At 38.4% G+C, this 14,222-nt stretch overlaps 2 protein-coding genes across 2 annotated transcripts in view; one reads left to right on the top strand and one right to left on the bottom strand.

Moving 5' to 3' along the window:
* LOC149618785 (glutamate receptor ionotropic, NMDA 2B-like) overlaps nt 1–14,222 on the top strand; it is a 274,821-nt gene that overhangs the window by 67,923 nt on the left and 192,676 nt on the right. The window contains exon 2 of the mRNA XM_089853956.1: nt 1,961–2,570. Coding sequence (XP_089710082.1) covers nt 2,091–2,570 — 480 coding nt within the window. The 5' untranslated portion in view covers nt 1,961–2,090. The remainder of the gene's footprint in view (nt 1–1,960; nt 2,571–14,222) is intronic.
* The window catches only part of LOC149618789 (ATP-binding cassette sub-family C member 1-like), a 245,074-nt gene that overhangs the window by 114,330 nt on the left and 116,522 nt on the right, over nt 1–14,222 (bottom strand). The gene's annotated exons all lie outside the window — the stretch shown is intronic.

The raw sequence follows: 14,222 nt of genomic DNA, 5'->3' as shown, positions 1-14,222 counted from the left end.
CATCATAAAGATAAGAAACTAATTTACACTCTTGAATACTAGAACGTTTTAAATGAAAGCGGTGAAAAACAGCAAAGGTGCAATGAAACTACTACAAACTAGTATAGCTCGAGTAACCCGTGGCGGTCTAAACACATTCACGAGAAACGACACCTGGTGATCAAGCTGTATGGCTCGTGACGGTGTAAAAAATTTTAGGGTAACGACACCTGGTGAGGTTCGAATACTCTACATTTTCCCTCAAAGTATACGTCATCAATGACGATTTCAAAAACGTTCATTCCCAGGTTTACACAGAGTTCAACAACAACAACAAAAAAGGTTGGGAAACCAAAAATAAACTGCTCCGAGAGGGTTTTCCTTAAATAGTTAAATATATATAATTGATATTAAATATTTTAATCGCCATTAATTTACCTTACTTCGAGTTAAATCGTTTTAGTAAACTTTATTCCAAATATCAGTTTAATCATAGCTATTGTTAACGTTTGAATTCAAGCGTATGCCTCTTTACGAATTTTTATGGAAATTTAAGGTATATAAGGCGATTGATTCTCAAATTAATGATAAGAAAACCCGGAATTGCGTGAACCTTTGGTAGAAGCCCTATCATGTGAAGGCTAGACGTTTCTCATAACCCTAGCCGATAGCCGCGTACTTCTTAATCCTAACGATGGGAGTAGAAGCCAAAATTTTTTCTTTGCTCCAATTTGCCAACTGCGAACGCGGTGACAGACACATCCAGTTTAATACCTCTCCGTGGTGTCGTTGTCACTCGGAGACATAACACAGTCTGTCTGACGGAATGGAAATTCCGTCGAGCTCGGATTCAACTTTTTCTGTTCAACTCCACTCCGCCGTATACCGTCGTGAATTTTCGCTGAGTAAGAGAATTAACCTTAGCACTGGCCAACGACCGGTACTCGTGCTAGGTGTAGGGCTGTTCGATACTACTCGATGCCAACTTGGTATCGAGTACTTCAGTCTTTCGATACCGGTATCGAGTACCGTTTTTGGGATCCGATACTGGTATCGAGTACTTTCGGAAAATCCGAAGCATCGAGTACTTTATCCCCCTATCTCTTCCCCCTGGAAGGAACGTTTCTTTTTCAAACTTGCGGCCAATCATTTGCTTTATAATTTAACACGTGAATGTTTCCCTCGTCGACATAGTTTAGTCTCTATACTCCATCCCTAGAGTAGACTGACGTCAGACGTAGCTTCTTCAACCATAGCCCATTCGATCGCGCACAAAACGACGCAACCTGCTCGTGCTATAGAATCCCGATCAAAGAATTGGATTTACAATTTTACATATATAAGCGCGACTTTTGAAGAAAATTCGGTGTAACCGAAAATTAATATTAAGTTCTATTGGAGGAGGTATGTTTTTTGGCCAGTTCCTTCGTCCTATTGATACAAATGACCTGAAATTTAACTTAGACGCGTTTCGACGTGTTTTATTATACTTAAAAGGATTCTAGCTTTCAGAAAATTTATGTGAATAGCGCTAACTAAACTTAAATCACATCTTAAAAATTAGATTAAATAAATTTAAATTAAATGTTAAAATATTGCAGCAATGCTTTTCCAAGAAATAAAAACTAATTACAAAGCTTATTATAATTAAATACGCAAAATCTATCATAGGTGGCGCTTTAAAAAAAAAGTACTCGATACTTTGAGCATCGAGTATTTTTTTCTCCGATACCGATACCCGGTATCGAGTACAATGTTCAGTACTCGATACCGGTATCGATACCAAAAATCTTCGATACTCCCAGCCCTAGCTAGGTGGCCATTCACCCAAGCCCAATAGTGGTCTGCCTAATTGTTTCCGATGCCCTTCCGTTATAGTGTTTTTAAAGCAAACAATAGTTTAGCAGTTTAAGTCAACGAAATATTAGTTTATTTAAAGGTATACCACATCAATCTAACCTCTTGTTCATTTTCATTACAGATGCCTGCAAAGACAGCCCATAAAGCCCTACGACTAGACTATGACCCGATGGTAAAATAACATCCTCAGTCCTCCGTAACCCAACGAGGAGGAGAGGTTAAAAAAATTCAAATCAAAACCCTTGGCAACTATGATACCCAACTTAGGGGTCCAAAAGACCCTTTGCACCTTATTCCTCCTGACAATACTTGACCAGAACCAAGCTTACACATCATCGAAAACTCAACTGTTACGACGTAAACAAAACATAAGTTTCGGAGCCATTTTACCCCATACCGCCTTGATAACGGTCCAGAGAGCCTATTTCAAGCGTATTTTCGAATCCGTGGACAGTATGCTCAAAAACAAGCATAAGACGTTCAATTTCACCGATACTTACAACATCACTATGGCTCCGGTCGTTCTGATGCCTTTAGCACCGTCACCGAATGAGATACTATCAGCATTGTGTTCGAATCTACTGGCCCACGGAGTCATCACCATTTTGTATTTGACCAACGCCGAAGTTTATGGGAGCAACGCCGCGTCTGCTCAGTATTTACTACAACTGACCGGGTATTTGGGAATACCCGTCATCGCGTGGAACGCCGATAATCTGGGTTTGGAGAGAGTGAGTTGGTATTTCTTTATCTTAGTGAATTTTAATAAACATCTCATTGAAAACGGCGCCATGAGGCTGTAAATGACTGTTAGAGGAACTACACACTGCAAAAAAAACACTTGTAATTGCACATGGTACGTCGCTATGACATGTGCCTTTGCAATGTTTACCAAATCAATACCATACCAAACCAAACAGTCGTTTCGGTCCTCATGGCTCTGATTTAAATCCATAGCTAGCTAGAGGTATAGCCTAAAGCAACTTTTCAAATGTTTTCTTGACCCGAAAACCCAAATATGTGCAGTTCTCATTATGATTCAAAGATATCGTAGTTTCTGATAGGGTTTTATCTATAATACGTTAGGCGTTTCGTTAAACTTTGGGGAGTGGAGTGGAGCTCTTCATTGGGTAGTTAGTTGCAAGAATCTTTGCAGTGGGGTCGATGAATGGGTCTTAACATCAAACTGCAATGGGTGGGTTCTATGGACGATTTTGAGTCGAAAATGTTCTGTAACATTTTGTCATAATCATTCCAATCATATCTTGAAAATGGTGGCTTGAGTACAAACTGTCATAGACCATTTTTGACTCAAAATTTACCATAGAACCCACTGCAATTTGGTCCAAAAACCTATTTGGAACAACCTTTGTAAGACTTTAAAGAGATCAAAGATAAAATAGGGTTGTAGAGCCGCTTTCTCAGGTTTTGTGGGTTCTTGGTGAAAATGAAGAAAAATGGTTATTCATTCCTGTCTTTTTAAATAAATAAATTAATATTACATTATAATCTAGTGATGAAAGTAAACGGCTCCGGAATTTCATTCATCAAGTAGGCCTAAGTAATCTTCACAGGATCCGATAGGTGCATTGGTTTAGAAATTACAGCACTCAGGCATTACAGCAATATAATAACTAATTTATCTACTTCTTTTGATCCCATCTGAGGCCATCAAACCAGCACAAATCGAACAGGAAAAAAATCTTTACCCAATAAGAATCGTGGGGTCGGGCAAGGGAACATAATTGAAAATATTAAATATGTTTGAATCAAGGAATATGGAGCTCGGATAGAAAACTATATACAATGATATAACTTTGGATCGCGATATCGGGCTAAGATTTGAACCCTTAGTGGCAGCAAAAGTACGTACTGAAAAAAAAGAAACACAAAATGTCTTACACAGGCATTTTAGCCTGCCTTTGATAGCACCTGATATGCTTTTACAGCGCGAGTGGATTTGAAATCATTAAAGAAAAATGAGATTGTTGATTGATGATGATTTCGTTTCGTTAGAAAAAAATAAGGCCTGCGCCTCCAAGCGGTCAAATAAGAAACTATTGTGTCGGTGTCGTGGCGTTCTGGAGTACCACGCCACGATAATGGTACTGAGTGAATATGATGGGCAAGGGGGGAGGGGGCTGAAACTGTTTGTGTTGAAATTTGACTCTTTCAAAGGTTATGTCGCTGAACAAGCTGCCTGTTAGACACTTGAGTTTTTTCATTATGTATACTTTTATCTATCTACACTGCTTGAGTTACGAGGTTACCTACGAAGCTCGAAGGGTCGATAGATTATGTCTGCCACTAAATAAGGTGGGCCAACGCCAATAGCCTTATGATGACGCCCATGGAAATGCCTGTCTTAAAATCAGTCTAAAGAAATGCCAAAGGGTGGTTCTAGATTGAGCCAAAAATTATTCTGAATCCCCGGCTTAATCTCTTTGCATTTAGTGGTATCTGGATATATCTAGAAAAGCTGTACCATCTCATAGATATCTTCGCAGAAACCTTTTCAGAACAATGGGATAAAAATCTCAAAATGTTCAAAAACATTTAGCGAGACCGGACTAATCACAATTTTCTAAACCAATCGTCAAATCACGTTCAAATTTAACACTACATCACAAAACGCGAATATATTATTTTTGTTTGAAGGGCACAGAACTTTTACTTTGAAAGTTTCTTAAACAAGGAAAATGAGAAAAATGTGTAATTTATGCATAGAATTTCAACAAATACGAGTCGCTAAGTTACCTTTCGAAAAATTTGAATTTAACAAATAAAATTTGCCCATTTCATTGAAGGAAGAAACCTCATAGATTATTTAGGCGCCTAAAGACTAGAATAATTACGACTTCAACAGAACTACCTATACGTCTAAACCCACCTCTCTGTTATGGACCCTAGTGTGCCTGTAATTTGTGAATGCTTTCTAACCGCTATCTACAACAGATTGAAAAGCTCTTAGTTCTGTTCGATTCAGATCATTCTGTTGCAAACCTGAAATGCTCTCACAAATAACTGGCAATCATGAAGCTCAGTTAAAGTTGACAAACGTGGGAGGAAATTTCCTTTGCCTTCTTTAATGCACACTATCTACCACCAACAATTTCTGTCGCTTGGAACCTATTTTTTAAACCTTTAATTACTATTAATTTACCGAAAAATTGTAAGTTACTTCTAATACAATTCGTAAAATAGGTTTATCACATCTCTAGACTTAAAGTTGTAAAAAAAGATCACATGTCCAACACCTCGATAACCTTCAGTGTCCTCTATTGGTTCCATTTCCTAAAGAAAACGTCTGAAAGTAACGTTGTTACTGGAGTAGCTTTCACGGGCTATGTTGTCCTTAATGCTAGTCTATTTCCTGGCTCCTTTAGCCATTAGGAACAGGCATCCTCTGAACGCGGGACAAAGGTTTGACCTCTAGTTTCCTCTCTTATATCTTCTAACGAGCTTCTACTGACGGCCATCGTTTTGTGTATTCCCAACGAACAATAGTTGACTCTAAAGCCAAAGGTAACCTTAATGTATTTCTAACGTCATTACAAGCTAATAAACGGAACTAGGGATACTAGAGTCAATCAACATGGAACCGAATATATACGAGTATAGTTAATGCAAAGATAAATTTCCCATCAAGCTCGCTTTAGTTTATCCTCCTTTTCCTCTAGTTTTTGCATATAAGCAAGATTTATTTTAAGTCAAGACATTGTTACTTTGCAAAAGCAATAACGCTATTTGCACGTTTCCAATATATTTGGGGATAATGCCATGTGATTTTGTCAAACTTAAGTATAAGAGTAGCAATAATAAGCTATTGTTACCAAGGGGTAAAAACTTGCTAAAAAAGCAATGGAAAATTAAGAATAATTATACTTTTTCCAAAACAAGGTTTATTTCAACCTTCTAATCGAGATAGACCTAAGGTCGACGGTTATCATATATATGTAAATAGCCAATGAAACGCGAGGCACGAGAAGCTGGCCTATTTAACAAAGTTTTAAGCTCTTCCCCTTAACCTCAATCAGGTATTAGTATGGGCAGAGGTAAGATAAGGGACTAGAAGTATCGGGTTAACCAAATTTTTCACTTGGCGAAAGTGAATATTCTTGATAACACACCAACAGTTGGCCCTCTGGTAGCGGTTTCTGAATTTTCCCTCCAAAACGTGAGACGCTCGCGGCGGTAGACGGCCGAACTAGATTCTAGCACCCGCGTCCGTGTTCCGCGGCTTTAGGTTGAGGGGAAGGGGGTAGGAAATTTCTTTGGAACTCGACCAATTTTTTTTCTCTCTGGTGTAGGCGCGATGAAAGCGGCATAAAATCCTCAAATTTGTTCACTAGTGCCATGATCTAGAGCACTTTACTTCTAGTCCCTTATCATACTTCTTGCATGGAATCTATGGTCTCTTAAAGATTCCAAGAAGACTAAATCTATATATTCCTGTTTCAAACAATAAGGACTTTAGTGGACTATTTACTAACGTCTTTATTGTCCACATACCGTTCGAATGTTCTTTGTTAACCCAATATCAAGCAAAAGGTTGTACCAGGGATAGATTTAATTTTAGAAGTAGGAATTGAGAACGGTTTGTATTTACTTCAGTTCGATTCATAGCCCAGTATGGAGCCCCACCCTTCAACACGTAACGAAAAGTTTAAATTATCTTATTGGCTCTCTTAAACTACGTATTGATGACGTTGCTGATGAGGACGGTGAAAAATACGCAATTCCTTTTTACCTCTGCTGCTATGACCCGCCTCTTCTTTCATACCCCTTGTCCCGTGGAAGGGGGTCCGGAACTTTGACTCGCGCCCATATTACTCTGTCCTCCATTCCTGCTTCTAAAATTAAATCTATCCTTTGTTGTACTGAATTTAATACCGAAATTTGAGGACTTACCGATATCGTTTACTTGTGTACACTCAATATTCAGTTCACTCCTGAACGATATTAAATTTCCTGTTTCAATAAACATTTTTCTCCTTGGAAGAACACATTTTCTTGCTTATACCTGTTGTTAACTCCGTATAACCGAACTTCATACTCCCGGCGAGTCCCACGTAAAAGAGGGTATTATTAGAAGGCTCATTTTCGATACAACGAAAAAAATTAGAGTGATTTTTTAGGGAAAATTTACTTTTTTTTCGAACAGCTTAGGAAAATGAGGTGCTTATTTTTAGATATTTTTTTCTTTCTTTCGGAGTTGCATTACGAGTTTAGGACGGTGCTTTGCAAAGAAAATATATCAAGGGGAGTAGAAGATTAAGCATTATTTAGTAACGCCATAACATGAATAACTGTCTAGCATTACATTGTAGTCCACTGTCTAAAGCGATAGGAGAAGCCACATTACATTTTCGCGTCACTCATGTGACGTAAATTTTATTACCAGTAACAGGAAAACCTGGTTATTTGGGCGTGCTTTTCGGTTTCTCATAGCAGACGACATAGCCAACTCGAATATTGCGCTCACGTGAGTACGCAAATTGCGTATATGTAGGCCGAGTAGCTTGTGGTCGTGAGCACAGTATTCGAGTTGGCTATGCTACCATTAAATAGGCTCCTCCTATCGCCAAGTGAGAGGCGACTCATGTTGTTGAATAAATTCATTTTAATGCTGAATTTTAGGGTTCTAGTTCCAGTGAGTCACGTGACCGTGTCGTCCGTTTAGTAGTCTGCTTAAGCAGGGTTATGTATTTACCTCTTGCACAGTTTTAAATTAAACAATAAATAACCGTATTTATTGACCTCTTGCACATTTATATTAAATATTAACAATATTATAATCACTAGCTATAGTTTCAGTATTAGAATAAGAGAAAATTTAAATTAAAACTCGCCACTGTTATCTTCCGTGCAAAGCAAACTGGAATTTTTGAATAGCTACAATTGGCCCTCTAAATACGCTACTCCAGAATCAAACGTCCTTCCTCCAAGCTCAAATACTCGGCATTAAAATGATTTTGTCTTTAAGCAGACGACATATTCCAACCAATCCCTAAAACACCAAGTCCACTTTTTTAAAACCTTGGCAAAGTCTTCATCTTCTGCTCCCCTTGGTACATTTTCTTTGGTGATTTCGGGGCAAGGTTTCAACTATAATGGAACCTCATCTATTATTAAGAGGAAAGGGCTTTTTAAGGCTTACGATATAAACAAGGTTTTTATGTATTTTACAGAGCAACAAATTTGGTAAAAAAATTATTTTGTAAATATTACGGAATCCTAATATGTAGCTTCATTATCTACGCATTTGTGCGATAGGTAAAAAATTGTGTATTCTTCTCATAGAAAAATAGAATGTTCATCATTTTAGTTATTATGAGAAACTTTGGAAAATCATGTTAACTTTTCTTTTTTAATTTGTTTAAAAACTTTCTATATTCAAAAGGTGTTAAAAGGCCAGACTTAATGGTGAATCAATTAGGCCTAACTTACTACATTTTCACACCATGTATTAAATAAACTTGGGAGCTTTTCACTCGGTGCCACTGTCCGGGAACGAACTCGAGGGACCCTCTTGGTACAAGGCAAAAGCGATAACCCCTATGCCACCCTACTATGAGAACAAAAGAGCAAAGACGGATAGTCTTTATAAATTTATGTCTATGTAGACACTAAATAGTCTTCGGACCCAGCCATTAAATACTTGCATGATGTTGTTTTTTAGAAACAAATTTTTGTTTCTAGTTTGAAATTCAATAAAACTGTGCTTAATAAGGGATCAGTCATAAAGGTAAACTGCTAACGGTCTCGAATAGTTCGATCTCTTCAGACTTTGGTTATTGGTTCGCGGACCCAACTTTGAGTAACTCAACCGAAGCACTTCTAAAGAAGCTTCCTCTAGCGTTACTGATATCCACCGAAGCACATCTAATGAAGCTTCCTCTAGTGTTACTGATATCAATCGAAGCTCATCTAATGAAGCTTCCTCTAGCGTTACTGATATCAACCGAAGCACATCTAATGAAGCTTCCTCTAGCGTTACTGATATCAACCGAAGCACATCTAATGAAGCTTCCTCTAGCGTTACTGATATCAATCGAAGCACTTCTAAAGAAGCTTCCTCTAGTGTTACTGATATCAATCGAAGCTCATCTAATGAAGCTTCCTCTAGCGTTACTGATATCAACCGAAGCACTTCTAAAGAAGCTTCCTCTAGCGTTACTGATATCAACCGAAGCACATCTAATGAAGCTTCCTCTAGCGTTACTGATATCAACCGAAGCACATCTAATGAAGCTTCCTCTAGCGTTACTGATATCAACCGAAGCACATCTAATGAAGCTTCCTCTAGCGTTACTGATATCAACCGAAGCAAATCTAATGAAGCTTCCTCTAGCGTTACTGATATCAATCGAAGCACATCTAATGAAGCTTCCTCTAGCGTTACTGATATCAACCGAAGCACATCTAATGAAGCTTCCTCTAGCGCTACTCATATCAACCGAAGCACATCTAATGAAGCTTACTCTAGCGCTACTCATATCAACCGAAGCACATCTAATGAAGCTTACTCTAGCGTTACTGATATCAACCGAAGCACTTCTAAAGAAGCTTCCTCTAGCGTTACTGATATCAACCGAAGCACATCTAATGAAGCTTCCTCTAGCGTTACTGATATCAACCGAAGCACATCTAATGAAGCTTCCTCTAGCGTTACTGATATCAACCGAAGCACATCTAATGAAGCTTCCTCTAGCGTTACTGATATCAATCAGAGCTGTGCTAATTAGCTGACAACTAATTGAATTAGAATTAGCAATTAGGGAAATATTTATGAACTAATTAATTAGCAAATTAGCAATTAGACATAGAAACTAATTCAGTTCAATTAGAAATTAGACATTTATTTATCAAACTAATTAATTAGAATTACTATTTTCTAATTAAGGTAAAAAGAAACCATAAGTAAACATAAAAGTTTAAAAGTGCTCATGGGTTTAGTACGTTGGTGATGTTTTAATGCCATTGAAAAACGGGTACGGAAGCCATGAATTATTCTCGAAAAATGAGACAAGCCTTGAGCCTTCCGTCATTTAAAATTTTTCTCATTTCTTCATTTTCTTGCCACAGTTCCTATAATGGACTCCTGAGCAGTAAATACATGCGCACTGCTATTAATTCGAGTAGGTAAAACAGTCGAAATTTCGAAATGGGGCAGTTGCGAACTACGAAATTTTCTACTAGTACTAGTATTCTCTCATATTTGAGGAGCTGAAAAATTTAGAGTAGCACTAAGGTTTCCTCATCGATATAATAAGGCTTTTTCATATTCAAATAGATGAATCAAGAGTTAATTCCTCGATTTTTTACAACAAATTGGCGTAAAAGATAAATTGAAAATCCAATTGGCTAATTAGTTAATCCTAAATCTAATTAAATTTTAATTAGATAATTACCTTTCCGATTCATACTAATTAATTAGAATTACTTCTCAATTAGCACAAGGTAATTAAAATTCAATTACCATTTTCAATTAGTAAATGTTGCTAATTAATTAGAAATTCAATTAGCTAACTAATTAATTAGCACAGCTCTGATATCAATCGAAGCACTTCTAAAGAAGCTTCCTCTAGTGTTACTGATATCAATCGAAGCTCATCTAATGAAGCTTCCTCTAGCGTTACTGATATCAACCGAAGCACTTCTAAAGAAGCTTCCTCTAGCGTTACTGATATCAACCGAAGCACATCTAATGAAGCTTCCTCTAGCGTTACTGATATCAACCGAAGCACATCTAATGAAGCTTCCTCTAGCGTTACTGATATCAACCGAAGCACATCTAATGAAGCTTCCTCTAGCGTTACTGATATCAACCGAAGCACATCTAATGAAGCTTCCTCTAGCGTTACTGATATCAACCGAAGCAAATCTAATGAAGCTTCCTCTAGCGTTACTGATATCAATCGAAGCACATCTAATGAAGCTTCCTCTAGCGTTACTGATATCAACCGAAGCACATCTAATGAAGCTTCCTCTAGCGCTACTCATAACAACCGAAGCACATCTAATGAAGCTTACTCTAGTGTTACTGATATCAATCGAAGCTCATCTAATGAAGCTTCCTCTAGCGTTACTGATATCAACCGAAGCACTTCTAAAGAAGCTTCCTCTAGCGTTACTGATATCAACCGAAGCACATCTAATGAAGCTTCCTCTAGCGTTACTGATATCAACCGAAGCACATCTAATGAAGCTTCCTCTAGCGTTACTGATATCAACCGAAGCACTTCTAAAGAAGCTTCCTCTAGCGTTACTGATATCAACCGAAGCACATCTAATGAAGCTTCCTCTAGCGTTACTGATATCAACCGAAGCACATCTAATGAAGCTTCCTCTAGCGTTACTGATATCAACCGAAGCACATCTAATGAAGCTTCCTCTAGCGTTACTGATATCAACCGAAGCACATCTAATGAAGCTTCCTCTAGCGTTACTGATATCAACCGAAGCAAATCTAATGAAGCTTCCTCTAGCGTTACTGATATCAATCGAAGCACATCTAATGAAGCTTCCTCTAGCGTTACTGATATCAACCGAAGCACTTCTAAAGAAGCTTCCTCTAGCGTTACTGATATCAACCGAAGCACATCTAATGAAGCTTCCTCTAGCGTTACTGATATCAACCGAAGCACATCTAATGAAGCTTACTCTAGTGTTACTGATATCAATCGAAGCTCATCTAATGAAGCTTCCTCTAGCGTTACTGATATCAACCGAAGCACTTCTAAAGAAGCTTCCTCTAGCGTTACTGATATCAACCGAAGCACATCTAATGAAGCTTCCTCTAGCGTTACTGATATCAACCGAAGCACTTCTAAAGAAGCTTCCTCTAGCGTTACTGATATCAATCGAAGCACTTCTAAAGAAGCTTCCTCTAGTGTTACTGATATCAATCGAAGCTCATCTAATGAAGCTTCCTCTAGCGTTACTGATATCAACCGAAGCACTTCTAAAGAAGCTTCCTCTAGCGTTACTGATATCAACCGAAGCACATCTAATGAAGCTTCCTCTAGCGTTACTGATATCAACCGAAGCACATCTAATGAAGCTTCCTCTAGCGTTACTGATATCAACCGAAGCACATCTAATGAAGCTTCCTCTAGCGTTACTGATATCAACCGAAGCAAATCTAATGAAGCTTCCTCTAGCGTTACTGATATCAACCGAAGCACATCTAATGAAGCTTCCTCTAGCGCTACTCATATCAACTGAAGCACATCTAATGAAGCTTACTCTAGCGCTACTCATATCAACCGAAGCACATCTAATGAAGCTTACTCTAGCGCTACTCATATCAACCGAAGCACATCTAATGAAGCTTCCTCTAGCGTTACTGATATCAACCGAAGCAAATCTAATGAAGCTTCCTCTAGCGTTACTGATATCAACCGAAGCACATCTAATGAAGCTTCCTCTAGCGCTACTCATATCAACCGAAGCACATCTAATGAAGCTTACTCTAGCGCTACTCATATCAACCGAAGCACATCTAATGAAGCTTACTCTAGCGCTACTCATATCAACCGAAGCACATCTAATGAAGCTTCCTCTAGCGTTACTGATATCAACCGAAGCACATCTAATGAAGCTTCCTCTAGCGTTACTGATATCAACCGAAGCACATCTAATGAAGCTTCCTCTAGCGTTACTGATATCAATCGAAGCACTTCTAAAGAAGCTTCCTCTAGTGTTACTGATATCAACCGAAGCACATCTAATGAAGCTTCCTCTTGCGCTACTGATATCAACCGAAGCACATCTAATGAAGCTTGCTCTAGCGCTACTGATATCAACCGAAGCACATCTAATGAAGCTTCCTCTAGTGTTACTGATATCAAGTGTTACTGACTCCCGTTGATACCAACCAATGAAATCACTGTTAGAAAGACGTGAGAATTATGAGGCGTGGCAAAGTACTCAAGCCCTGCCCACAAAACCCGCATAGTATGTAACATAGTAGACATGGGGCAAAATGATTCTTGCTAACTTTATGTATTCCTGGTACTACCAGAAGTGAGATGAGACTAGAAGTGAAGGGCTCTATCATTGGTAATAAATCCTGGCACTAGTGAACAAATTTGAGGATTTTATGCCGCTTCAATCGCGTCTACACTCTAGAGAAAAAAATTGGTCGAGTTCCAAAAAAAATTCCTACCCCCGTTCCCCTCAACCTAAAGCCGCGGAACACGGACGCGGGTGCTTGAATATAGTTCGGCCGTCTACCGCCACGAGCGTCTCACGTTTTGGAGGGAAAATTCAGAAACCGCTACCAGAGGACCAACCGTTGGTGTGTTATCAAGAATATTCACTTTCGCCGAGTGAAGAATTTGGTTAGCTCAGTAGTCTCATCTCACTTCTGGTACTACTTATTTCCTTTTGTTTGCAAACGGGTAAACAAAAAAATAGGAAGGAAAAAACCCTCAGTTTTTAAGCGATTTTCTCGACCACCCAAAAGACATTATATATATATTCAACCCACACCTTCAATTACCATTAATAATAACCCGTTATCCTGCCAAAAAATCTTAAAATGTCATCGTAAAAGAGTGCTGGGGTCAGCAGAGATGGGAAAGTCCTAGGTGAAGGAAAAAAAAAACACAGTTTTTTGGGGGTTTTTTTCCTCCTTCATCGTTCAACACTTAAGGCCTTACAACATTTACCACAAAGAAAATGCCAGGGTAATTTAAATTTCCCAAATATTTCTGAAGAGAAGTTTGGTTAGGGCAAGAAAGATCAAGCTTGATCTTCCTTGGTTTGGGGATGAAGTGGTCGGTACTGTTATATTTAGAACTCCAAAGTCCAAAGCGGTGGAGTGGGCTTGGGATTTTAAAGGGCGGATGAACTATGCTTTAGAAAATGTGTGAATCACGTTATTCGACAATAACAAAGAAAAAGGAAGTAGGTATCTCAAGGATTAAAATGTTTTATAGGTTTACAATCCTATGGGAATAATTTCTGTCCGTTTCAATAATATATGTGCCCCAAGTATTAATGAGCGGAGTCCGCAGAAGTTTTTCCATAAAGATGGTTTTTACTTTCAAAATATGGCGGCAAATCGAACGTCAAAAGCCTAAAACCGCGTCTATAGGATATGGAAAATCAGTGCATTAGAGTAATCGGTTGAAAACCGCTAAACGTATTCCATAAAGAAGATGGCTGCGGGCTGGAAAATGATTCGCGCCTTTTACTTACGAGTAACTTCCCAGCAAAAACTTCATTACCAAATGCAAAACTTTGTGACAGTGATTTTAAAACATTTGATAGAACGTAAAAAATGTTGGCCTTCGAAAGATGCTAGACATCACTAAATCGCATGACTTAAAAGCTGTATGCCAACTTCAGCCAAAGCCACCTGAATCCAACAA

The sequence above is a fragment of the Phalangium opilio genome, unplaced genomic scaffold, assembly GCF_054372755.1.
Source record: "Phalangium opilio isolate 3A_F unplaced genomic scaffold, DU_Popi_V2 ptg000209l_1, whole genome shotgun sequence".
In the NCBI taxonomy this organism is placed as follows: Eukaryota; Metazoa; Arthropoda; class Arachnida; order Opiliones; family Phalangiidae; genus Phalangium; species Phalangium opilio.
The sequence above is the reverse complement of the archived record's forward strand: the minus strand, read 5'-3'. Positions and strand labels throughout refer to the sequence as shown.